The sequence below is a fragment of the Anolis carolinensis genome, unplaced genomic scaffold (assembly GCF_035594765.1).
Source record: "Anolis carolinensis isolate JA03-04 unplaced genomic scaffold, rAnoCar3.1.pri scaffold_11, whole genome shotgun sequence".
In the NCBI taxonomy this organism is placed as follows: domain Eukaryota; kingdom Metazoa; phylum Chordata; class Lepidosauria; order Squamata; family Dactyloidae; genus Anolis; species Anolis carolinensis.
This window is the reverse complement of record NW_026943822.1, coordinates 17,637,591-17,664,707: the sequence shown is the minus strand read 5'-3', so window position 1 is coordinate 17,664,707 and position 27,117 is coordinate 17,637,591. Positions and strand designations below refer to the sequence as shown.

The 27,117-nt window shown below is 41.6% G+C and overlaps 1 protein-coding gene and 1 long non-coding RNA gene across 2 annotated transcripts; one reads left to right on the top strand and one right to left on the bottom strand.

Moving 5' to 3' along the window:
- On the top strand, positions 1-25,595 carry tmod2 (tropomodulin 2). Its single transcript, XM_062963267.1, has 10 exons — positions 1-189; positions 9,530-9,716; positions 11,343-11,499; positions 16,548-16,670; positions 17,065-17,148; positions 20,282-20,412; positions 20,772-20,879; positions 21,631-21,774; positions 22,193-22,337; positions 23,089-25,595. Exons 2-10 carry the CDS (start codon positions 9,591-9,593, stop codon positions 23,121-23,123), a joined length of 1,053 nt encoding a protein of 350 aa, XP_062819337.1. The 5' UTR covers positions 1-189; positions 9,530-9,590; the 3' UTR covers positions 23,124-25,595.
- On the bottom strand, positions 15,620-27,103 carry LOC134293959 (uncharacterized). The gene is made up of 3 exons (XR_010000923.1): positions 25,903-27,103; positions 21,331-21,423; positions 15,620-16,173 (listed from the first exon to the last, which is right to left on the bottom strand). It is a non-coding gene; the product is annotated as an uncharacterized LOC134293959 (long non-coding RNA).
- Between the last annotated feature and the right edge of the window lie 14 nt (positions 27,104-27,117).

The window sequence follows — 27,117 nt, the reverse complement described above, 5'->3', positions numbered from 1 at the left end:
CGCAGGGGCGAGGAGGGGAGCTGGCCAGAGACTGAGCAAGAGAGGGAAGAGAGAGAGGCGCTTTGCCTGTTGACAGTGAGCCCAGCCTGGGCTTGGGATCTGGATCTGTTTTGGAGAGATCAGGACAGAGGAGAGAGAGGTTGGAGAGACCCAGTTGCATCTTCCACTCCGAGGAAAGCAAGGACCAGGGTGAGTCGAAGGATGTTCCCATATTTTCTGGCTTTGGGATGCTCCTATGCATCCCTCTTAGAGGCTGGCTTTTGCAGCAAGGCGAGGAGCATCTTGAGCATCCCTTTTTCTTCCTTCCTTCCTTTCTCCCTTCCTATTTCTTCCTTCCTTCCTTGATGCTTAAGGATGCGCCAGGGACCCCGAAGCAGCCAAGCCGGGCGTGAGAAGATGCCTTTGAAATGCCTTCGCCCATCTTTGCATCAAATCCCTGCTTTTGCTGCATCCATCCCTAAGGAAAAACAAGGCTTGAGGCTTCCTAGGCGCGGCCTTGCTGGGTCCTTTTGCCCAAGGAAGATGGGATATTCATCCCCTGGATAGCTCCTCATTCACCACACCCAAGGTTTCTGCAGGGTTGGAAACAAAAACCCCAAGCAATTATTTTGGGGTTGTGCTAATTTGAGTCTCTTGGTCTTTCTTCTTTGGCAGGTGCTTTCCATGTGTCGCAAGGATTTTTTAAAAAAAGGTGCGGCATGTACATAGAATTAACTCCGAAAGCAGCTTTGGTGGCTTGCCTTGTTATTTTTCACTGTGTCGGATGAGATAGGATTGCCGTTCCTGCTCTGTTACAGTCGTCCCCTAATAAATAGGGTTTAAGTTGGGCATCGGGTGCACCTAGTGCACTCTATGGAGAAAATGAGTTCTTGATGGATGGGATGCTTACAATCAGATATAAATATATAATAGGGAGATTTTGTGGTCTATAGTTCATAATAGATGGGACTTTCAATCAAATAGAAATATGTAATAGGGGATGTTTGCGATTTATAGTTCTTGATGGATGGGGCACTTGCAATCAGATATAAATATATAATAGAGAGAGTTTGTGGTCTATAGTTCTTAATAGATGGGACTTTCAATCAAATAGAAATATGTAATAGGGGATGTTTGCGATTTATAGTTCTTGATGGATGGGATACTTGCAATCAGATATAAATATATAATAGGGAGAGTTTGTGGTCTATAGTTCTTAATAGATAGTAAAAAGGTAAAGGTTTCCCTAAGTCTAATTATGTCCGACTCTGGGGGTTGGTGCTCATCTCCATTTCTAAGCCAAAGAGCCGGCGTTGTCCATAGACACCTCCTAGGTCATGTGGCCGGCATGACTGCATGGAGCGCCATTACCTTCCCGCTGGAGCAATACCTATTGATCTACTCACATTTGCATGTTTTCGAACTGCTAGGTTGGCAGGAGCTGGAGCTAACGGTGGATGCTCAAGCCGCTTCCGGGATTTGAACCTGAGACCTTTCGGTCTGCAAGTTCAGCAGCTCAGCGCTTTAACGCACTACTTTCAATCAAATAGAAATATGTAATAGGGGGTGTTTGCGATTTATAGTTCTTGATGGATGGGACACTTGCAATCAGATACAAATATATAATAGGGAGATTTTGTGGTCTATAGTTCTTAATAGATGGGACTTTCAATCAAGTATAAATATAGAATAGGGGGTGTCTGCAATTTATAGTTCTTGATGGATGGGACACTTGCAATCAGATACAAATATATAATGGGGAGTGTGTTGTCGAAGGCTTTCATGGATGCAATCACTGGGTTGTTGTGAGTTTTCCAGGCCGTGTTCCAGAAGCATTCTTTCCTGACATTTCACCCACATCTATCTCACACATCCTCATATATTGTGAGGTGTGTTGGAAACTAGGCAAGTCCGGTTTACATATCTGTGGAATAATGTCCAGGGTAGGAGAAAGAACTCTTGTCTGTTTGAGGCAAGTGTGACTGTTGCAGTTGGCCACCTTGATTAGACTGAATAGCCTTGCAGTTTCAATGCCTAGCTGCTTCCCGCCTGGGGGAATCCTTTGTTGGGAGGTGTTAACTGTCCTTGATTGTTTCTTGTCTGGAATTCTTTTCTTCAGAGTGTTGTTCTTTATTTGCTGTCCTTGTAGCGAGGTTTTGTTCATTTTCATGATTTCCTCTTTTCTGTTGAAATTGTCCACATGCTTGTGGATTTCAATGGCTTCTCTGTGTTGTCTGACATGGTGGTTGTTAGAGTGGTCCACAATGTATATGTTCTCCTATAATATCCTGTGTCTAGGATGGTTTATCAGGTGCTCTGCTATGGCTGACTTCTCTGGTTGAATTAGTCTGTAATGCCTTTCGTGTCCTTTGATTTGTATCTGGGCAATGCTGCGTTGGGTGGTTCCTATGTAGGCTTGTCCACAGCTGCATGGTACATGGTAAACTCCTGCAGAGATGAGAGGATCCCTCTTGTCCTTTGCTGAATGTTGCATTTGTTGGATTTTCTTAGTGGGTCTGTAGATAGTTTGTAGGTTGTGTTTCCTCATCAGCTTCCCTCTGCGGTCAGTAGTTCCCTTGATGTCTGGTAAGAACACTTTTCCTTGGGTGGATCTTTGTCTACTTCCATCACTTGTTCTTGGCGAAGTGTTTGTGGTTTGTATTTCTTGATGGATGGGACACTTAGCAATCAAATACAAATATAAAAGGGTTTGAGTATCATACTTAGCATTTTAATATAAATACTTTGATTGATTAATAAAAGAGCTAAAAAGGACCCAGCTGATTGTCAATGCGATTCCAGCCCATCTGTGTTGCTGCCTCCTCCTCTCTGCCCCTCCCTAGCCATCCCCAGGAGATGACCCCGGTTTAATCCAGCTGTGGTTGTGTAATCGGGGAAGAGCAAGGGAGGTGCATGGGGCCAAATGTGGATGCCAAAAGAAGCATGCCAGAAGGAGGAGGGTTGGCTTCAAGCGTGGACTCACACACACACATGCTCTCAAAACAATCTCTTGCAGAATCCTGGACTCACACCACTTGGAAAGCGAGAAGCCCTTTGGAATTACTGACGAGGAAGTAATATCTAAGACCAAAGCAGAGCTGTTGATGATAGACAGGTCAAATTGGGGGCCATCTACACCAGGCATGGGCAAACTTTGGCCCTCCAGGTGTTTTGGACTTCAACTCCCACCATTCCTAACAGCCTATCGGCTGTTAGGAATGGTGGGAGTTGAAGTCCAAAACACCTGGAGGGCCAAAGTTTGCCTATGCTTGATCTGCAGTTTCAAAATAATATTGAAGGAAGTGGTTTCACCATGCAGATAATAACAAATCTTGGACCCATTTGCGGCACCAATGGTGGTTGCACAAGCCGTAGAGCACCAATGCACATTGAGAGCATCCTTTTGTACACTTTCATTGAGTTTGTTGTCTGGCTGCCGCAGTTTGAAGATAGTTCTGAACTGCATTAAATAGTCAGCGTAGATAGGGCCTCGTAGGTCTCTCACTCACAGGGTTGCCATCAGTCGAAATCAACTTGGTCAGAACAACAACAATCCCGTTATCCTGTGATACGTTTACTCTAGTGTTAAATGACTTTATGTACAACAATAACAATGCATTCTTGGGAGAAGCAAAACTACTAGTTCCACAATTCGTTATTTGCTGTCAGATTGAGTTTCATTTTATTAATACATGATGGATTGATTCAAGGAAGCCAGGGATCATGGCGTTATCCATTTGCTGTGATTCTATGATACAAGGCTGCTGTGTATACTAATATATAAGTCAACTCCATGTATAAATCGAGGGTAGGCTGTTAGGAATTGTGGAAGTCCAAAACACCTGGAGGGCCAAAGTTTGCCCATGTCTGGTCTAGACTAATACACTATCATTCAGGGTACTTGTTATTGTCTGTGTCTTCAAGTCATTTCTGATTTAGAAGGCTGAGAAATTATGACTCGCCCAAGATCAACCATTGGGTTTCCATGGCTGAGTGGAGATGTGCATCCCTTTCTTCCAGAGTCAAATAATAATAATAATAATTATTATTATTATTATTTTATTCTTATACCCCGCCCCATCTCCCCAAAGGGACTCGGGGCGGCTTACATGGGGCCAAACCCAGTCATCAACAGTATAAAACAAGCAATAAAACAAATCAAACAGAATAAAACAAGTTAAAAACACATACAATACATATTGATAAAATCATAAAATAAACCACTATACTACTATCACTCTTCCAAAGGGATGTGAATATATATATATATATATAAATGATCCATTCTGTTGTCAAAGGCTTTCATGGCCAGAATCACTGGGTTGCTGTTTGTTTTCCGGGCTGTATGGTTGCATTCCAGGCAGTCGTAAATACGGTCCTTTTGGCTGTAAGAAATTGTGGGATATGCTTCTGGAACATGCTGTTGGAACATAGCCATACAGCCCTGAAAACTCACGGCAACCCAGATCCATTGGGTTGTTTTAAGGCAGGGGTAGGAATCCTGACGCTGTCCAGATGCTGGAGTGCAATTTCCAGCCGTTCTGCAATATAAAGCACGTTGTAAGTTAACAGTCCAAGAGGCATATGATTCCCATGCATTTTAAGGACTATGCAATGATACAAACTGACCAAAAACAACCTTGTATTTCCATGGATTGTTATTTCCAAGACGCTGAATGGGGAAACTCCCTTTGCAGGAGTCTAAAGAAGCCATTGACAAGATTATGACCTTGGTTAATCATGGGTTTCATTAGTTCTTTCTGAATGGAAACAGTGATGTCAAAGGATAGCTTGTTGGAGAACGCCTTGTGCTCTGTGTGCAGACAAGTTTCCTTGGGTGAGCAAGTCATATCTTTTCTTCTTCTTTTGGTTGAAAATACTTGTTACATGTTTGCAAAGGATTCTTTCTTTCTAATCTAGGTTTCTTTCTTGTGGGAACTGGAGTCCAAAACACCCGGAGGGTCAAAGTTTGCCCAAGCCTGGTTTAAACAGAAGCTGGATGGCCATCGGTCAGGGTTACTTTGTGCTTTTCCTGTATGGCAGGAGGTTGGACTAGATGACCCACATGGACTCTTCCAACTCTATGATTCTATGATTCTATGAAAGAGTATCTCACAGCTTGACTAGGTTTCAGAAATCTCCTTTGGGTTCAACTACACAGAGGGAAAAGCCAGACAGATGTCTCATAACAATGCCCCAGGAAAAAACACTGACAGCAGTGTAGGGCAGAGGAGAGGAAGGGCTTGCCCACACAAATACAGGATCCACTTGTGGAATTCACTGTCACAAGATGTAATGAGTAGGAAAAGCCTGTCATTATACCTGGTTAACCATGATGACTCCAAGTTTCAAGGCAGGATAGCCTAGGGCTGAATGCCAGCTGCCGAGGATATGGGCAGACTTGGAAGTCATATCCTCCAACATTTGACAAAAGAAAACCAGGACAATATGTCGCCAATATTGTGAGTTTTCCAGGCTGTATGGTCATGTTCCAGAAGCATTCTCTCCTGACGTTTCACCCACATCTATGGCAGGCATCCTTAGAGGTTGTGCGGTTGTTGGAAACTAGGCAAGTGGGATTTATATATCAGTGGGAGAAAGAATTCTTGTCTGTTTGAGGAAAGTGTGAATGTTGCAACTGACCATCTTGATTAGCACTGAATAGCCTTTCAGCTTCAAAGCCTGGCTGCTTCCTACCTGGGGGAATCCTTTGTTGGGAGGTGTTACCTGGCCCTGATTGTTTCCTGTCTGGAATTTCCCTGTCTTCTGAGTATTGTTCTTTATTCACTGTCCTGATTTTAGAGTTTTTAAAATACTGGTAGCAAGATTTTGTTCATTTTCGTGGTTCCCTCCTTTCTGTTGAAATAGTCCACATGCTTGTGGATTTCAGTGACTCCTCTGTGTAGTCTGACATGGTGGTTGTTAGAGTGGTCCAGTATTTCTGTGTTCTCAAATAATATGTTGTGTCCAGGTTGGTTCATCAGGTGCTCTGCCAGGACATTTTTCAGCATGCAACTGAGAAGTGCAGGGGAGCCCTTTTGTCCTTTGCCGCAGGCAGAAAACATTCTTTGGCAGGCCTGTCCTCTCTGGAGTGTTATGCCATCCCGTGGCATCAAAAAGACAGAGGACGCACCTCGGTGGAATGGCTGGCTCATCAAGGAGCCTCTTGTCTCACTCAGATAATGATCATGACCAGGGAGCCCTTGGCAGATCCAGCAGAAACAACAGCTCCAGGCGAAATACGAGTTCAGGCCGCACCTGATTCCCTTCTGCACCAAGGTCTGCCTGCCTTTGTTGGATTCCTTATCAGTTTGAGCATCAGTGCCGGTAGAGCAGCTGAAATGTCTTCCTGGTGCCACTGCTGCATCCCTTGGAAAATCACAGGAGAAAATTATATTTTTCAGGAGGGATGGAAAGAATGTTAGTTATTGTTTTGCTGTGAGTTTTCTGGGCTGTATGGCCATGTTCCAGAAGCATTCTCTCCTGATGTTCCACCCACATCTATGGCAGAGGTTATGAGGTCTGTTGGAAACTAAGCAAGGGAGATTTATATATCTGTGGAAGGTCCAGAGTGGGAGAAAGAACTCTTGTCTGTTGGAGGCAGTGTGAATGTTGCCATTGGTCACCTTGATTATCACTGAAAAGCTTTGCAGCTTCAAAGCCTGGCTGCTTCCTGCCTAGGGGCAGGAACATTCACACTGCCCTTCAATAGACGAAAGTTCTTTATCCCACCCTGGACATTCCACAGATATATAAACCCCACTTGCCTAGTTTCTAGCAGACCTCACAACCTCTGAGGATACCTGCCATGGATGTGGGCAAAATGTCAGGAGAGAATGCTTCTGGAACATGGCCATACAGTCCAGAAAACTCACAGCAACCTGGTGATTCCGGCCATAGGTGGCTATAAGGCAGGCATGGGCAAACTGCCAGCTGTTAGGAATCATGGGAGTTGAAGTCCAAAACACCTGGTGGGCTGAAGTTTGCCCATGACTGCTCTAAGGGGATTAATGCACAATGGTTATTTCCATCATGGGATTTCGAGCCCACAAGATTGCTGTCCAACTCTATTGCAGGTTTACAGCACATCAAAGTGGCAGGATGTGCTATTCTTTCTTTTTCTCCCCCGTCTTTCATTTCCAACACTAAGCTCTTTCATCTTCTCTGGATCAAAGAAAAAAGTGTGTGAGCCTGATGTTCATAAATAGCTATGCTGTTAGAGGGGCATTTTTGCCAAGCGAACACCAAAGCTCCGATTGTCTGGGCACATTAGTGAAGGACTGCGGCCAGGGAGAGAAATGCCTTTCAAATTGAGGACAGACTTCATTTTTAGGAGTAATAAATTTCAGATAAAGGGAATCTCTCCCTACCAGTATTGTTTTGTGAAAGTCCACTGGTTTGACCTGGCAAGTAACCAGATATAAACTAGGTTAAGGGAAAGGTTTTCCCCTAACATTAAGTCTAGTTGTGTCCGACTCTGGTGTTTCACTTCTAAGCTGAAGAGCCGGCGTTGTCCATAGACACCTCCAAGGTCATGTGGCAAGCATGACTGCATGGAGCGCCATTACCTTCCCGCCAGAGCGGTACCTATTGATCTACTCACATTTTTGCATGTTTTCGAACTACTAGGTTGGCAGAAGCTGGGGCTAACAGTGGGCACTCACTCCCCTCCCAAACTAGTTACTTGCAATTAAGTTCTTTGCCCCAGAAATAGATATGAAGTGTTGATATGTACAAAAGGAAACACATTTTTAGTTCTTTTGCTTTCATCCTAGCTCCAGTTCAAATTAAACTTTCTTTTGTTGACATGTTTGTATATGTATGTGTCTTCAAGTCGGTCGTCAACTCATGCTGATCCCATGAATTTCATAGGGTTTTTTTAGGTAAGTTATACCCAAAGGTGGTTTTGACAGTATTTTCCTCTGAATTTTGCTATAGCACCTAGTATTCATTGACAGCCAGCAAACTACAAATTCCAGGATTCAATAGCATTGGGCCAACGGCAGATAAAACGGTGCCAAACTGTATTAATTCTGCAGTGTAGATGCACCCAGAGATAAACTAGGCAGGAAGCAAGCGAAATGAAAGTGCAAGACAAAGTTTGTGGCACTTAAAAATCTCTCAAGGGGAATGATAAAGTGTGTTGCTGAAACCTTTAGCAACCAGCTTCCATAAGCAATTGCTGAACTGCCTTTACTTGGTTCTATTGTTTCGGTGCAATGGGAAATATTCCTGTACCAGTCAATGGTGTGTACAGAGGCTGGCTTCCCATTCAGTTATCTTTTGTATAACCTCCAAATTTATATATATATATATAAAAACGTGCAATAATGCAATCACTTTATCCTGGGTGAGAAAATGAATGCTGGTAATGGCAGAGGAAATTGCCATGCCTCTTGAGATCCACACTGAGCTCTGATATTAGTTCCAGTTCAGCTCATCCCTTCTCCCTTTGAACGACTTCTACTGGAAAATGACAATTGACAGGTTGACAGCCCAGTGTCCAGGCAGACTGGAATATTCCCCTACTGGTTTTTCAATATTGCCTGAGGCTGTTTTTTCTAGGGCTCCTCCAGACGGAGCACAAATGGGAAGTGCAGTAGTCTGTGGTCCTTTTATGAATCCTCCATTGTTATTTAGTACTGCATTGAAACTCTGCTTCACTGATTCTGTATATCCTTGAGTCAAGTTGGCCTTGACTTACTCAAAGATATTATTAAAATGTCATGAACACTTGCAAATCTTATAATGCAATCCCTGGAAGTATTAATCCCCTCGAAGGTTTTTTTTTTCCATCCTGGAAATGACTCCTGCATAGAAGACCAGAAGTTGGATGTTGATTCATAGGTATACTGGTGGATTCTTATTTCCCTGAATGTTTGGTCCATGGGTTCCTTCCCAGCTCTCTAAAGTCTCTAAAGTACATCATCTTTCTGGCACATTTGTCTTTGAAATGAAACAGAAAAAGGCTTAATGCTCAAAGGAGTGGAGTATTGGCTATAATGTGGATCAAGTCAGCTTTTGTAAAACTAATGCTGGTATTTAGCGGCACAAAACAGCAAAGGATTATACTAATTCTCTTTGGCTGCTGGTTTTGCATAACCCTGTTCATCTATTAAGATTTCCTTGAGTTGTTCATTGGCCAGCAGCAAAACAAAATATAATGCAACGTCTTGTTAGGTAACATACACCGAAGTCTGAGGACAAAGCAAAATGGTGATATAGATCTATCATGCACAAGTATTTTCCCAGCATGTCTTGAGGACCCATCTGAAAGAAAGGCAATGTTTTAGACATCAAAACTGTTTAAAAGACCACTTTGGAAAGCTGTGTTTTTAAACTATTTTTAAAAACAGTAAGAATGGGAATGGATTGTAACTTGAAAAAGAGGGAATAACATATTGCAAGAGAACCCTCTTCATTTCTGTCTGTTTGTTTATCTGTCTTTATCTGTCATATCTCCATCCATCCATCGTTGACAAGCCATTTCCGTAACCCTGGAATGAATAGAATGTAACAGAGAGAAGTAACAAGTTCTCTTTCTTCACAGGAATTTGGAAGATTACACTTTGAATGGTTGACAGGTAAGCTCCAAGGGCTGAGAAGGAGTCATGTCGGTACCATTCAGAAAAGAACTGGAGAAATACAAGAACATCAATGAAGATGAAATTCTCAACAAACTTTCAGAGGATGAACTGAAGCAGCTGGAGAGTGTTCTTGATGACTTGGATCCAGAGGTTTGTATTGTATAAAGAACAAGGTTAGATTTATAAGTTACAGAAAACAAAAACATTGAAGTTCATCTGGCCTCCCTCTCAAATCGTTGTTACAAATGGCAGCTACCATCTTCATTTTACATCTGAAACAGTGTGATTTTAAAAGACATATCAGTAACTAAAACTAAGGAATCAATCTACTGCCAAAAGTCAGCTTGACTTTAAAAAATGTCTTTGCCTTGCTGGTGGAATGGCAGCTAGTTTTCCTTGGAAGAGAAGTCCAGAGCCTGGCAACAACAACAACAACAACAACAACAACAACAACAACAATAATAATAATAATTTATTCTTGTACCCCGCCCCATCTCCCCGAAGGGACTCGGGGCGGCTCACATGGGGCCTTGCCCAACATCACAATATAAAATCAAAACAAAAACACAAATTTACAACAATAAATCAACAATATCGGTAAAACAATCGAAAAGGACAATCTTACAAGATAAAATGTTAAAACAGGTATATCAAACACAAGTCTGGGCCGAAAAGTGAATGTGTCAAATCGGGAGGAGATAGTTACACAATTGACATAGTCAATGAAGTACTATAAATGACAATAGTGACAATAAAAGGGCAGATCAGTGGGTCTATTATTACATAGGCAGGCATCTTAAATCAACAAAAGTCACTCATCAAAGGCTTTCCGGAAAAGCCAGGTTTTCAGATTCTTCCGGAAGGAGAGGAGGGTGGGGGCCAGCCTAATCTCCCTAGGGAGCAGGTTCCAACGCTGGGGGGCCACGACAGAGAAGGCCCTCTCTCTCGTCCCCACCAACCATGCCTGCGAGGGTGGTTGGAGCGAGAGGAGGGCCTCCCCCGACGAGCGAAGAGATCGTGCGGGTTCATAGGGGGAAATGCGGTCTCTAAGGTAAGCGGGTCCCAAACCGTTTAGGGCTTTGTAGGTAAGAACCTGCACCTTGAATTGGGCTCGGAAAATAAGCGGCAGCCAGTGGAGCTCCTTAAACAGAGGCCCTTCTTTATATCCCCATTCAATATGCCCCGAAGATCTGACAGCCTTGACAAGCTTATATTAGAGAATGCAGCCCTTAAATAGTCTGCGGAGAAGTCATACAGGACTCCTAAGTGTCATAACAAGCACTTTGAATTATGCTCTGAAATTGAGTAGAAGCCAATGAGACTCTCCTACCAAGAAAGTCATGTTCTCTGTGTAACTTTAGCCTACAGAATTTTGACCCCCCCACAGCGCCTATTGACTATGTACAAATTTACATTTAGAGAGTCACTGAGAAAGATCTGAGAAACAAAAATAGGCTAAATAATATATGTCCACTGAATCATTAACACAAATGGTTGCTGGTGGTTTTCACGTCAGTGGACTAGAGAATCCACTCCAGGTTTTAGTCCAGCCTTTCAATGAGCTATCCAAGGTTCTGAGACCTATTTCCCAAGATAGTTTCAGCACCTTGGAGACCTCCTCTGCAATTGACTAAAACCTGAGGCAAGCCTACTTTGGTACGTCCTCTCACATTGTTTTCACAAGTAAACGGGCCTAGGATGTGGGTGCAAAATAAAATATCATATGAGAATATCACCTCACTAAAGAGAGTGATTTCCCTTCCGTCTCTTTGGCAGAATGCGCTTCTTCCAGCAGGCTTCCGCCAGAAGGATCAGACCAGTAAAACCACCACAGGACCTTTTGACCGAGAACGTCTGCTGTCCTACTTGGAGAAGCAAGCCTTGGAGCACAAAGACAGGGAGGACTGCGTGCCCTTCACAGGGGAAAAGAAAGGTATGTGTTCATTATACATATTGGCGTATTAGGACAAATGCACAACCTCCCATTATACAAATGCAACTTCTGGCGATGATGGTGAGCCCTCCAGGCTCTTACGCAAGATGTACCTATTCAATCAAAGCTGGCAAAAAGTGACAAATGTTGCATAAGGGTTAGGCGTGAGCAGTGCTGGCGGGACATCCGAGCCGTGTGGTGTTTCTGACCACACTCTTTATTTTGGCAGACCCTGTAGTGTAAATGCTTGTGGGATGATTATTTGGAAAGCTTAGCAGGCTGATTCTTCTTGGAACGGAGCTCTTGGGGCCAATGTTGCCATTTTCACTCATTGAAAGGGAGCTGAGACAAGACGCACTACTAAGAAAGGGGATCTAAGTTTGAGATGGCACATAGTTAACCAAGAGTGTTTCTGCATATATCATGGTTCTAAAAAGTAACTTCTCCAAGTTGGGCAGGTCGTGTGAGTATATTGGCATTTCATAGAGTTCTTTAAAAAAATCCCCAAATGTTATTTATTGGAATCTAGTTGGAGTTGCATGCGTCATGTCAGGGAGAGAGGTGGAAAGAATACCGGAGGCATGATATTCAAAGCCAATCTTTCTAATTCTTCCCAGAAATGCCTGCAGTCATATTTCTCTCCCCTTTCTTAGTCTAACTCAGCTTATTTGCCTTGTGTTTGAAAGGGATTGCTTCACTGGGGAATTCTTGGACAATAAAAGCCGATCCAACATCAACCAGCCGGCTGGGAGATGGAGATTCAGAGGTTGGGGGGGAGGTTCTTTACATATATTAAAAGCCAGATGTATGGCTTTGATTATGATGGAATTGTGTATGCTGGGCAGAATTCAAAGCTTTCTTGGGATGTAGCAGAAACAAGATAGAAATCTAATGTCTTTCTTAGCAACTGCTCATCTCTTTCTAGGGAAGGCAGTTTGACCCTTTTGTGATAACTTTGCTCTGGAGCCCATTATTTTGCATTCATTTACATCAGGCATGGGCAAACCTCAGTCCTCCAGAGGTTTTGGACTTCAACTCCCACAATTCCTAACAGTTTTCTTGGCATTTGTTTAGAAAGGAGATTTGCCATTGTCTTCCTCTGGGGCGGAGAAAGTATGACTTGTGAAAGGCCACCCAATGGGTTTCCAAGTGGGATCTGAATCCTGATCTTCAGAGTCATAATCCAATGCTCAAATACAGCAGTTCTTGGAGCATGCTCTTGCCAATATATTAGTATTATTATTAGACATTTTTCTTTTTATCCATGGGATATCCCATAGCAGAAATAGAAAACTAAGATAGTGTGCAGAGTGTAAGATTAGAATTAAGGTCAGATCATCATTTCATCAGAAGGTTCAACGTTCACCAGAAGGTTCAAAGTCAATCAATCTCTCTTGGCACAAGAATTGTTGTGACAAAATGTGAGAGAAGGAAACCCTCTACGAGTTTTGAAGGAAGGCTGGGCTGACAACATAGCACAGAAATGATCAAAGAGGGGAGAGTCCTGAAGCTGAACACAACACTCATGATTTAATATGTCCCCGGGAATTACGAGAAGAAAGTAGATGGTGGTTGCAGGGCCATGTATTGGAGTTGATACATTCTTTTGGGAGTTGTCACTGTATCGCCAGCTCCTAAGATGGGAAATTATGAATCACCACCCTAAAAATAATACAGGCTGGTAAATATTGTGAGTAGAAATCAATCAAGTGTGCTTTATTTGGCTCTTGTGTCTTGAACAGGCCGAGTGAGCATCTGTCTATATCAGGCATGGGCAAACTTCGGCCGTCCAGGTATTTTGGACTACAACTCCCACAATCCTGCTGTTAGGAACTGTGGGAGTTGTAGTTCAAAACACCTGAAGGTCCAAAGTTTACTCGTGCCTGGTTTGCATGCTCTAGTTGTCTTCTGCAGGGCAGGTTAGGCTAGATGACATCTCCAGCTTTGAAATGCCACGATTCTCTAAATATGGGAAGCTATCTTAAATTGACCCATGTCATTGTTCCTTTCAGTTCACTATTGTCCATCCCACTCTTCCCCATCGATTCCAGCCACTATGGCTCTATAGAACAAAACATCTGGAGGGTACATCAGGGAAGACTACACTATTTTTTACCGTGAGCATCTCTCTAAATCTACGAAACAGTGTTTCATGGTCCTGCTGGACAAGATCAATCTATCGATCTATCTACCTATTTGTCTATCCATCTATAGGTCTGTCCATCCATCAGTCTATCTATCCACCAATCCATCCATTTTATTGGAGTTGCTAGGGATTTAATTTGGATGCAAAGTTATTATTGAGTAACAATTCTTCCCAAGTTTCAGTTTCCTGCACTAGAGATGTATCTCCACTGTCGAATTAATGCAGTTTGAGAGAACTGCTACGCTATGGAAACCTAGGAGTTGCAGTTTCACAATGTCTTTAACCCTCTCTGCCAAAGAATGCTGATTCTTAGGATTCCGTAGCATTGCGCCATGGCAGTTGAAGTGGTTTCAAACTGCATTAATTCTACAGTGTAGATGCACCCTAGGTGACATGTGAAGGATGAAATTTTAAAGAAGAAGCCATAGCTGTGAGTTTACAAGACTTGACCAGGACAATTGATGATCAAGGATCTTGGAGGTCTCTTTCACTAGGTCACTATAAGTCAAAGTCAACTTGATGGCAAACAGCATCAACAAAGCTTGGGTGGTTGATTGACCCTTTCGTGCCGAAAGCATCTGTTCCTGATGTAGAGAATGGATCCTTTAACTGTTCCAGGCTATTGTTCAAAAACAGAGCAAAGCAACGTTGTGGTGTTCCAAAGAAACCCGAGGTAGTGTGGGCTGAATTCATAACAGCTGAAATCCCTGTTGTATCTGTTGGCTCTTTTTGCACGAGAAGAATTTGGTGCACAGCGCAGAAATCCAAGGAACTTGGCCAACTTCATGTAAAACCTAGAAAAACTTAAGATGGCTTCATTTGAGAAAGAATGACATCTTTCTTTCTTGCTAGATGGGATTTTCTTATAAGCCCAAGATTTCTCTTAATGTTATTGCTGGAATCAGTGATGCAGTTAGGTAATAATAGAATGTGGGTGTAATATTTTATCTGTCAGCATTATTGCAGATGGTGCACCATTTGCTTCTCATTGGTGTTTACTTGTAGTGGGGCACTTGAATAAGCATTGTAGGATTGTGCTATACATTTTGTAAATAGGGATAGCACAATACTCTCTTAATTACATGTTTCTGCTTTATTTATCACAAGTGTATGGCCTAATCAGCAAAGATCCTTGATTTAATTTACAATCGTATCCATTAAGACAATAGCTGCAATATTAAAATATTGAGCTCTTTAAAACTCAGCAGCAAAACTGGGAATTAAAATATAGCAAAATTGAGATGCAATGCCTTCTAGGAAAGAAAAGCCTTGGAGATACATCTAAGTACCACAGTAAGAAGGTTAGATAGAGCTCTTTAGTGAGCACATGCCACAGATGGGAGGCCATCATGCCAAAGACATTTTCCCTGGTAGATCCCCATCTCACCACCTTACAAATGGCATCTAGAGGGGATGAACATATGGAGAAAGGCTGATCCTAAGCCACTTAAGGCTTTGAAGCTCTGAAGTTTAGTGGATCATATCCTCATAGGGTTTTCTAGGCACAAGGCATTAGTGGTTCTCAAAGACAATGAGGCTTGTTAAAGTAGAAGGCATTAGAAAAAGAAGACAATACTCCAGGTGGATTGATTCTGCCTGCAAGACTTGAATGCAGCAGTTGATGATGGGAGCTTAACTTGACAGTAAACAACAACAGTTTGGATCAGTATCACCTGGGCTTGGAGACTACAGCTCTGCACACATTTATTGTTGTGTGGTTCGAGTTATCCCAACTTACAACAACCATAAGGTGACTCCCTACTACATGGTTTTCTTGGCAAGATTTCTTTAGTAGGGAGTTGCCTCCACTTTCCTTTGAGTGTCATTTGTCCAAGGCCATCCAGTGGATTTACAACACTGAACAGGGATTTGAACTCTGCTCTCCGGAGTCATAGTCCAATGCTCAAACCACTATATCATACTGAACAGGCAGACAGGAATGACTGCATAATAAGTATGGACTATGCCAATTAGTTTCCGGACAAAGTACATTTATTATTATTACTAGCATTGTTTACATGTACATAACATCACAGAACACATGCACATTAGGTCCAAGTGTCTGGCATTCATCTCTGACTATCGGGCTCTTCCCAAGGGCCTAGGATATTAGTGATAATTATGATGATGATGATCATCATTACAAAGCCTATGTAGACATTATCAGTGTTTTAGTTTCAACCTGTTGCCTATGTCCACATACTTTTGCTAACACAGCTCAATTCTCACACAGTATTTCCCCCAGGTCTCATGTGCCTCTCATTTCTTTTAGGCTTGGTCTCCCTTTCTGTATTTAGCTTGAGGGAATAACCATCTCAGCTTTAACTTCCCAGGCGCACTACTTGTGGGTTCTTGGTGGAATCAAGAGAGCCTTGAATTACTGTAATCAGCAGGCAATGCATCGTGTGGGAACAGTTCTTGAGAATTTGTGTGCGGTTTTCTCCCCCCTTTTACAAGCTTCTGTATAGTGGAATGTTCTTACAGAGGGATGCTTCTTGGACAGTTGCCAGATCCTTAGAAAACTGTGCCTTAAAAATAAACATAGTGACTCATTAAGTGGGAATGCAATAGCTCTCAACCTTTTCGTGGCTTCAATCTTGTCAGAATCGATAGATGTTGCTGTTGGGAAGACCCAGGCCAAGACAAAATGGCTTCAGAAACTCATCTCATAAAACCCAGATGTCTAATGTCCAGTGCAAAGATTTTTAAAAAAGATAACTGACTGCTGATACATACCCTCCACTGTTTCTGATTTGACAGGGACAGTCTCTCTGTTATCCCACTTTTTCAGCTGCATTTAAAATCCTCCAGTTCCTCACTGCTCTCCCAATTTTTCTTTTTTGACCTCAGCTTACTCAAATTTTATTTCCATTTTACATCCTTTTTTTTCTTCTTCTTAAAGGGAAAGTGTTTATCCCTAAAGACAGACCCATAGAAACGCATACGGAAGAGAAGGTGACATTGGATCCAGAATTAGAAGAAGCCCTGGCCAGTGCCTCAGATACAGAGCTGTATGACCTGGCAGGTTTGTTGACTCTTTTTATTTCTTTTTAGAAGAAGTTTCTGGTGTTTCAATCATAATGTAACAATAAATTAACCCCCCTAAAATAATAATAACGATAAATGTGTAACATATTCTTAGAGCTTGGCTGAGTCTCAGCCAAGCTCAGCCCCAATCCAACCCCAAACTCTCCTGGGAGGAGTAATCTAATACTTTAAACTGGTTTTCCAGGATGCTCCTCAGGCCATAGACAGGCCATAGAGGTTTATGTTGACAAAATATTTTTATATTACAACTCCTTGTATTCACTTTATATTCTCCAGGTTTGTGATTTAAGCAGAAAATGGCAATTTCTATCAAGGGTTTCGGTATCTTTCCAATATTTCATTGTATCTCCTTCTGTTTTTGGTGCTTTTAGCTGTTCTTGGAGTACACAACTTGGTCAACAACCCCAAGTTTGATGAAGGAGCCACCAGTAAAGATGGCAAAGGGATCGTGAAAAGTAAGTAGAAGTATTCCCCTGGTGGGTTGTTGTATGTTTTCTGGGCTGTATGGGTCTGAGGATGCTTGCCATAGATGTGGGCAAAACGTCAGGAGAGAATACTTCTGGAACATGGCCATACAGCCCGGAAAGCATACAACGACCCTGTGATCCCAGCCATGAAAGCCTTCGACAACACATTCCCCTGATGATTTGCAAACACTCAGCCCAAGCAAGGGAGCATATAAGAGGTTGTCCACACTGTAACTGGATAGTGATCCTAAAGTGTGACAGAGGTTTAAATATTTTATTGTATTCAGTTATGGATACAATGAAGACCTCTATGGAGTCCCAAGATCATAGGATATTATCATGGGAGTTAAAATAGAATTCTACAACTCTAACTGTGTAGTGATATCTAAATGTGATAAAGTCTACATTTACTAATTAATGAATAATTTAAATGTAGTAAAACTCTCTTTATGCCTGTGCCAGCTGTAATACACATCACCTGCCTGATATCAAATCTAACCTCTATTTCGATTGGCAGTGGCTCTCTACCCTTGATTCCTGTAACCGTAAAATTACATAGCCCACATCAATGGAAACTAATTTTCACTTCCTTTGGATCCAGGATTTCATGTTTGAGAGGTGCAGGACGGGGGAAGAGGTCTATACAAGTTTGATGGAAATCCCAGCAGTCTTCCCACATTCATAACTGCCTATGAGAGAGAGGGAAACTGTGGGAGAAAATCTGCAGTTTTCCTTCTATCTGTATTGAGAGACAAGAAAGCTACAACCCACAAACTACTTATGTTGCTAATTCAAGTCCCTTTATGATTATTATTGTTAAGTTCGCAAAAAGTCCACCATTTCAGCTTGGTGAGCCTGCTAAGCTCTCCTACTTTAGGGAGCAGGAATTTGCACTGTCAGCCAACTTTGTTCCAAAAACAACACTTTCCCTTCCCAAGGCAGTTATGTGTTGTTTTGTTTAATTAGAAGGGCTTGGGATGGGAATGTCTCTCAGAAGCTCCAGTAACTTTAGAAATACAATTTTAAGATATAGGAGGTCACAAGAGGATACACAAGAGGAGACTATGGGGAAGAGTCGGTGTGCTGTTTGGACTGAAGAGGACCTGTGGTCAGAGCCATATTGTAGCTCGGTGGGCAATTTCTCCTTTATCAACCCACCACAGGGCTATAAACATAAGATCAGTAAGGAGGGAAGCTGAACCATGCACATCACCCAAAGAGCAGATTTTTTAAAAAAGAGAGCAAATTAGAAGTACTAATTGCTTATGAAGAATAGCATAGATATGGTTAAGAAGTTGTCTTAGGCCCCTTCTACACTGCCATTTAAAATCCAGATTAGCTGCTTTGAACTGGAGTAGATGTCATATCTATTGAAACCATGGTTTTCTTTCCTGCTACAGGTGGGAAATTGTGGAGGATTGTGTCTATTGGTGCAATTGTTTGCATTTGTGTTTTCGAGCATTCCATGGCCCATTAGCTCCATTTTTATATTGTTAACTATCATAATATAGATGTGTGTGCATCTGTAGTAGATAATAACATTTCTTAAAAAGAAATTTAAAAAATTTAAAATTTAAATTTAATTTTTTTTTAAAAAAATTAAAAAATAGATTCAATACCACAAAGGTTTATGCCACAATAAATGTGTCACTATTTCAGTTGACAGCAGATTCTTCTTGAGTATATGCCTGAAACAGGAAAACACAACTCCTCCTCTGGATTTTCTTTTGAGCTTCTCCTTGGCTTGGAGATCTCTGGTTGCAGGAAGTCTAACCTTCCCGTTAGTAGCAGCTTGGGTGGCCCACGTCTGCTATTTGTATCAGAATCTAATGCTTCAGAATATTCATTGCAAATGGATATACAATACTGCAGGTCTTGGAAAACTTAAAGAATGATCAGTGCTCTTCTATACAACCCATAGCTAGCAGCACTGTGAGCTGTATCTCTTTAAGTGAAGCTACTCAAATATTCGATAAATTATGGTCTGACAGATGGAGCAATTTTGCTGGTTACAAAATGTACAAACTGTGCAGACATGGCAATTTCTCATGCACTAATTGAATTTACAAATGGAGTATGAATGTAAGAGAAAGATAGTGGGAGGAGATCCTTCTTGGAAGCAAATGGGCATTCCCTAGTTAAGAACAACCTTGTTCCTATAGAATGGAAAAATCCCTTGTTTCACTTTTTTTACTATGATTTTTCCCCATAATGGGCATTTGGCTATCATGCAGTAAGGAATTTAATTGTGGTTTGTGAGTAAGCTCCTGGCAGTGATGGACTTAATCCCTGATGTCACATTCCCCAATGTCACAGAGAAGCCATGCAGAAGTGCTCCTCAGGGCTATAGTCTAAAGCTATGGTCCTCTGCCTTTGGTTTTTCATGCTTTGGATGTCAAGCTCCCAGAATTCACTGCCCATCGGCCAAGTTGGCTGGGGCTTCTGGGTGCTGAAGTCCAAAACATGTAGAAAAGCAAAGTTGAAATCGATGGTCAAGATAATTGACCTATTAGGAGAGGTAGATATTGGGACCTAAGAAGGCAGCAGTTTTATGGACTTGTATAAAAAAAGGAGGGTTGAAAGAATGAGTGGCCAGAAGAATAAGGATCATTTGCTTAACTGAAAAAGGGAAGCCAATTTACAATAATAAGCCAGACAGGGGTCTCATGTATGTATGTATGTATGTGTGTGTATGTGTGTGTGTGTGTGTGTGTGTGTGTGTGTGTGTGTGTGTGTGTGTTGTTTATTTTCTATCAAGTCAGCTTTGACTTTTGGCAACCCTTGAACGAGGCCTCCATGACATTCTGTTATCAATAGCCTTGTTCAGGTCTTGCAGATTCAGAGTCATAGCTTCCTTGATTTAATCCAACACAACTGTTGTCTTCTTCTTTTACTACTGTTTTCTACCTTACCAAGCATTATTGTCTTTTCTAGTGAGTCTTAGCTTAGTCAGCTTGGCTTCTAGGGAGAGTTCAGGCTTGATTTGATCATGGACTCATTTATTTGTCTCACCTCTCAAGGAAGACATCATTGAAGTTACAGTATATTATTCTAATTCACATATATCTGGTTACAAGAAAATGACACCCCAAGGCGTAACAGATTTGTTTCCCCTCCACAGACATAGTCAAGGGTGAAAAAGTCAAGCCAATTTTTGAGGAACCACCCAACCCAACAAATGTCGAAGCCACTTTACAAAGGATTAAGGCAAACGATCCTACTCTCCTGGAAGTGAATCTGAATAACATCAAGGTACTCCTATCCCATTCCATCACAAATATTTGCACAATATTTCTAGACAATCATAATTTGTTTTCCAAGGTGTTTCCTCTGTCATGAAGGAGGTGAGGAGTGGCATCTGAGAGTCAATTGAAATGTTCTGTAGGCTGTATGAATACATAAGAGACTGCAAGTATTAACACTCACTAGCGTTAAAATATTGGATCCAGAGTTACTTGGGCTTATAGTATGACCAAAGAAATCAATGGAACAAGTCATTACTAACTTAATTTTTGAAATAGTAATAGACCTATTCTAAATATAACTTAAATCAGACCCAATCCAACATATCTCCAACTTGAATATTTAAATGTATTTTTTCGATGATACAGAATATTCCAATTCCAACCCTGAAAGAATTTGCAAAAGCACTGGAAACCAATGCACATGTGACGAAATTCAGCCTGGCAGCTACTCGGAGCAATGACCCTGTTGCCATTGTAAGTTGAATGCACTATTCCTTAGAAAAACCATAAATTGGCTAAAATTGTACAGTTGTATTTAATTATTTTATTAATGCTGGGGATTGTCCATAAAACTTTATATATGGTAGGTGGTGAATAAATATGTTAAATAAGATGAAATTACAATGTCTGAGTTGCTAACAAAGCAATTCAAAAGTAGCTTTAGCAGTGACCATCCAACAAAGTAGTCATATTATCAAGAATGAAGAATCTAGGAATCACTTGTGCATCCTACAAACTAATTCCAGAAAAAAATATAGTGCTGCATAATACATAGTAGCTAATCTTTTCCATCTATACACTGCCCACTTGTGGTTGTATCTGAGCACTGTTTACATTTTTTTTTAGTTTTGGGAGCCGTCACCCCAAAACAGAGTAGACTTTTAGTTGAAACCCTTCAATAATTATGTTGGATAATAAAGAGTACCTGTGCCAGGTTTGGTCCAGATCCATCAAGCCATGTAGACGCCTTTGTGGTACAAGCATTCATCCATACTAGACCCAGTGTACAACATAAAGCCTATAATAATGAAACATAAATAAGAAAATATAAAAACAACCACTAAACATGTTAATGACTCATTTCATTTCTATTATTATAAGCAACGGATTCAAACTACAGATAAAGTGCTTTTTGATGCGTCCACACTCGATATCATATATGTGAATGTGTACATTACAGATTGTCCTGAGATCCTAACTTATCCAACTCTTCTTAACCCTTCAGGCTTTTGCTGATATGTTAAAAGTGAACAAGACCCTAAAAAGCCTAAATATAGAATCCAATTTTATTACCGGGACAGGCATCCTTGCCTTGATTGATGCACTGAAAGGGAATGAAACACTAACGGAGATTAAAATTGACAACCAGGTAAGCAAAATGCGGTAGACTGCAACTTATTGTTGGCTGGAATCTAAAAGATGCAGTTTGGCAATGAACTCATTTGGAAGGTGTTGTTTAGAGGCTGGTTACAAGACTTACACTGTAGAATTAATGCATATTGACACCACTTTGACTGCCATGGTTCAATAATATTGCATCCTGGGATTTGTAGTTAGGCGAAGCACATGCACTTTTTGGCAGAGAAGGCTCAAGACCTCATAAAACTACAACTCCTGTGTCTCTATAGCGTTGAACTCTGGTGGTTAAAGTGGTGTCAAACTGTATTCATTCTAGTGTAGATGCCACCAAAGTAATGAGGGATCAAGTGATACATATAACTGTATGAACAAGGTTTGCTCCTCTCTGTTTCGGAAACATTTTCATCTTCTTTTGCTTCCTTTCCTAGAGGCAACAGCTTGGGACAGCAGTAGAGATGGAGATTGCTCAGATGTTGGAAGAGAACTCGCAGATTCTCAAATTTGGGTACCAGTTTACAAAACAAGGCCCAAGGACAAGGGTAGCCACAGCCATCACTAAAAACAATGACCTCGGTAAGACATTCTCAGTCATGCAAGAGCATGGGAGACTATTTTGTATACAAACTTCAGACCAGGGAAATGCTATTGGGAAAAGACATTTTTCCTGCATCTTTTTCCTACCATAATGTAGGAAGGTGCCTTATTGCCAGTGAACTCTTTGTCTTGTCTAGCACCTAGCTAGATTCTAGCTCAGGCATGGGCAAACTTGGGCCCTCCAGGTGTTTTGGATTTCAACTCCCACAATTCCTAACAGCCTACCGGCTGTTAGGAATTGTGGGAGTTGAAGTCCAAAACACCTGGAGGGCCCAAGTTTGCCCATGCCTGTTCTGGCTCAATGTAGCCTAATATGGCTCAAAACTTTACTCATATTTCTCTGATGTTAATGTAGAAAGCACTCTTAAGAAATTCACAAAAGAAGAGGTGAAACATGTGTGCTGTTATAGCGCACAGACCTAAACCTGAGCCAGGGAGAACTCAGTCTAAATCTCTGCTTAGCCATAAAGCTCATGCTGTGCTTGTGAGCTGGCCATTAACTTTTAACTTAATCTACATGACTTTATTTCTAAAAAAAGTAAAAGCAGTAAAGGTAATTTCCCATGAGTTGCCATGGAGGAAGGGGCCAAAGACCTATGGGCTAAAGACATATATACGAGAGTTATTGAGCAAAGACATATATACAAGAGTTATTGATCAAACTTACTAATTGAAATTTTTAATGCCTTTTAATACAAAGCTGTGCTTCCTTCCTTCTTTTCCCCTCTAGTTCGCAAGAAGCGAGTAGAAGGAGACCGCCACTAGTCTTGCCTAAGAAGACATGGCCAAGCTACCTGTCAAAGAGTTCTGTTCCATCCACGAGCCAAGAAAATCCACTGGTCTTAAGGGGAGACACTGGAAAATCTTTACAATGAAGCTACTCATGTTCCGTTACGCTTATCCCAGCCCTTATATTTTAAATGGAATGGTCCAGCCTGATTTTCTTATTTTTTTTTAAAGACACACTTTTTGAATCTGTTATGTAAAGCCAACATGCATACCATAGAGGCCAACATAACACATAGCTTCTTATGGAACCTCTAAAACCACTCAGTCTTCCTTTAGCCACTCTGGACCAGTTCTTTGAGAAAAAAGCTAAACTGTTATGAACCTAGAACAGGGTCCTTTTGTGGTCATACCCTACTAATGAATGCTGGCTTTGTTCCAGTCCAAATTTTACTTGCACAAATAAGAAAAATTCCATGCAATTGATTTTTATTTTATTTTTTTGCAATGCAGTGCTATATCAGTTGTTCCCATTCTGGTAACCTATACTCAAGCTCTGAATTCAGGTCACTCAGAACTCTGAGGCAGGTCCTACCTAAGCACAGATACTCAAATTGACATTTCCTTGCTAATGAATGAGAATCACAAACCCACTCAGAAACTTTCACTGAAACAAATGGGACTTGGGTGTGACTGTGTTTCTGTCTTATATTCCACCATTCCATCCTGCCTCAAAGTAGGGATAGATCCACTTTGAGTCCACTATAGTGATCACTTTATATGTGAGACTTTGTATACAGCATAGAGCCAAAAGTGACAAAGAGGTCATTTTAAGACACTTCAAGGCAGAGTCATTTTTCTACCAGCAGCCTTCTTTTGTCAAATAGGTCAGGTTTTGAAATCCAGACTACAATGTGCCATACACAGCCACTGCCGGGAAGAGTTTGCTGAGCAAAGTGCATGAGGTGAATCACATAATGAATTGGTTCAGACGGCACAGCAGAGCATAGTTCGAATCAACTTTGATTTGCACAAAATTGATTTGCTGGCTGATTGGTAAATGAGTAGTTTCAAACATCAGCCCTAATCATAGCTCAGTTTGGTCTGAATTCAGATAGAAATGTACGTGGTGTAAGGTTGGCCATAGCCATCCTTCCAGGCTAGAAGTCATGTACAAAAAAAAACCAACACTTCCACTAAATCAACTGAGGGGAAACTGAGCTTTTCCATGTTCATACCACCAAATGTCCTGTGAATTCCTTGGTGCAATTTGAGTTGTCTTTGTGAGTGCTGTTGAATCCTAACTGTTTACATGTGTTAAGTGAGACCAACCAGCTTTTCAATGTGTTGTCCTGTTGGGTGACTTCATGTAACCAACACAAGTGTTGCCAAACTTAAACTAGCTTCAAGCCACTTAGTTTAAATATATATAAACAAATAAATATGTTTTTTTACAGGAAGACAAGATTATCACTCAATCAAAGTACTGTGGTTTTTTCTAATCACCAAGGTTTATTTTTTTAAGATGCAACCCTGATTTTGCACATTTGTTGGAGTCCAAAACATCTGGAGGGCCGGAATTTGCCCATGGCTGATTTAGAATATCCACCAAACTCTCCTCTAGTACCACATTTCAAATGAGTTGATTCTCCTATTAGCTTTCCTAACTGTCACTTTTCACAACCATACATGACATGGACAATCCTGACATTGGTAATGTATGAGATATTACACTTAAGGATATTGCTTTTAACACTGACCTGATTTATATAGTATTAACAGAACCCGCATGCGAAATAGCTTTGTCTCTATAAGACACAAAAGGCTCCAGTTGGCACTTTGGGGGGTTGGGAATCTGTAACTTTTATGGGATTTGAGCAACCTATGAGCTAGGCCTTCCATGGTGTTGCCCACAAGCTGATGCTCATTTGTACGATTTTGCTCTCAAAAGCAGAGAGAAACCACACCTTGCAGAAGATCCCACATTTATTCCATGGTGCTTACAGGGAGAGATGGGAAATACTCCAAAACCATGGAGGGCCGTTTAATATGGGCAATATTAATACCAAGACTCACCATCTACTTGGTACAAGGCAGCTTTTGATGGTCAATAGATGTGGCCTCCTGGAGATTAGGTTTTGACACAGGTACCATGGCTTCATTCACAAGGCTACTCTCCGATTGAGATGTTTAACCACATGAACTCAGATGTTGAGTTGGATGATTCTTGTTTCATCAGGCCTCCCTAATGCCAAGGAGGTTGTAATTATAATTGTAACCACTGTATATGATGCTGTATTTGCATGTGGTGGATCTACTGTGCCACCTGAGCTGCTTTTTACTGTATGGCAATTTATTACTGTGATGCGTATCTTATGATCTGAACCATACAATGGGTATTCTGTGCACTTGTGGGCCATACTTTGTAACAGTCTGCTTCGCTGCTTAACTCCACCTTGTAAGTAACTTCCTTTATCCTCTTCCTCCTAAGTACAATTTGATCTACTTTTATCTCTTGTTGTTGTTGTTAATTGCCATCAAGTTGACTTCGATTTATGGGATCCCATGTATGAGAGACCTTCAAAGTCATTATATTTATTTATACCCTGCTTTATCCCCGAAGGGGGCTCAAAGGGGCTTAACATATAACCATTTAAAATATACAAATATACAATCCTTTAAACAGGATTAAATATAAACAGCATTTTAAAATCCCCAGTTAAAAATCAAGTTATGGCCGCCTTCTCCTCTCCTAATTTTTCCCTAGAAGTCACCTACAGCAAAAGGAACCCACACACAAACACAAAAACACACATACAACCGGGTTGCTGTGAGTTTTCTGGGCTATATGGCCATGTTCCAGAAGCATTCTCTCTTGAAGTTTCACCCACGTCTATGGCAGTCATCCTCAGAGGTTGTGAGGTCAGTTGGAAACGAGGCAAGTGAGGGTTATATATCAGGGTGGGAGAAAGACCACTTGTCTGTTTGCTGCAAGTGTGAATGTTGCAATTGGCCACCTTGATTAGCATTGAATAGCCTTGCAGTTTCAAAGCCTGGCTTCTTCCTGCCTGGGAGAATCCTTTGTTGGGAGGTGTTTGCTGGCCCTGATTATTTCCTGCTTCGTTTGGTGGTCCTTATGTAGACTTGTCCACAGCTGCATGGTATACAGTAGACTCCTGTATAGGTGAGAGGATCCCTCTTGTCCTTTGCTGAATGTAGCATTTGTTGGATTTTCTTATTGGGTCTGTAGTTAGTTTGTTTTTCTTCATCAGCCTCTCTATGCGGTCAGTGGTTTCCTTGATGTATGGTAAGAACACTTTTCCTTTGGGTGGATCTTTGTCTTTCCTCTCCTGGCTTGTTCTTGCACTTGCAGCTCTCCTGATGTCTGTGATAGAGTCTCCACTGGCCTGTAAATCCCAGTTTAGGTGATTTAGTTCACCCAGTGGGTTGGCAGCTCCTTTTTGTACGGTCTGCCAGGTCTTTGATGGTGCTTCTTTTTTTATCTGGGTGATGGTTGGAGTTTTTATGTAGGTTCCCTTGAGCTATGGTAAGAACACTTTTCCTCAGGGTGGATCTTTGTCTTTACTTTAGTGGCTTATTCTTGGCCTTGCAGCTCTTCTAACGTCTGTGGTGGAGCCTCCATTGGCCTGTAGAGCCTGGTTTAGGTGGTTCAGTTCACCTTGGAGGACCCTTGAGGTATGTAGGTTCCCTTGAGGTATGGTAAGAACACTTTTCCTCTGGGTGGATCTTTGTCTTTACTCTCCTGGCTTGTTCCTGCCTTTCTTCCCTTTTCTTCCAAATATAACAAAGCAATGCTCTTTCCCACTAGGCCTCAAGATGGCGGCAGAGGCCTGTAGGTTAAGGAAGGAGCAGAACATCAAGGCGGTGCAATGCAAACTTGGGCCCTCCGGGTGTTTTGGACTTCAACTCCCACAATTCCTAGCAGCCTACCGGCTGCTAGGAATTGTGGGAGTTGAAGTCCAAAACACCCGGAGGGCCCAAGTTTGCTCATGCCTGGTCCAGCCTCAGCCTC

Bases quoted from the DNA above. Each gene is read 5' to 3' on its own strand.
- tmod2 (XM_062963267.1), top strand. From the start codon at position 9,591: ATGTCGGTACCATTCAGAAAAGAACTGGAGAAATACAAGAACATCAAT. The intron at 16,671-17,064 runs GTTTGTTGACTC...TGGTGCTTTTAG, and splicing joins AGAGCTGTATGACCTGGCAG to CTGTTCTTGGAGTACACAAC. The intron at 20,880-21,630 runs GTAAGTTGAATG...TTAACCCTTCAG, and splicing joins GCAATGACCCTGTTGCCATT to GCTTTTGCTGATATGTTAAA.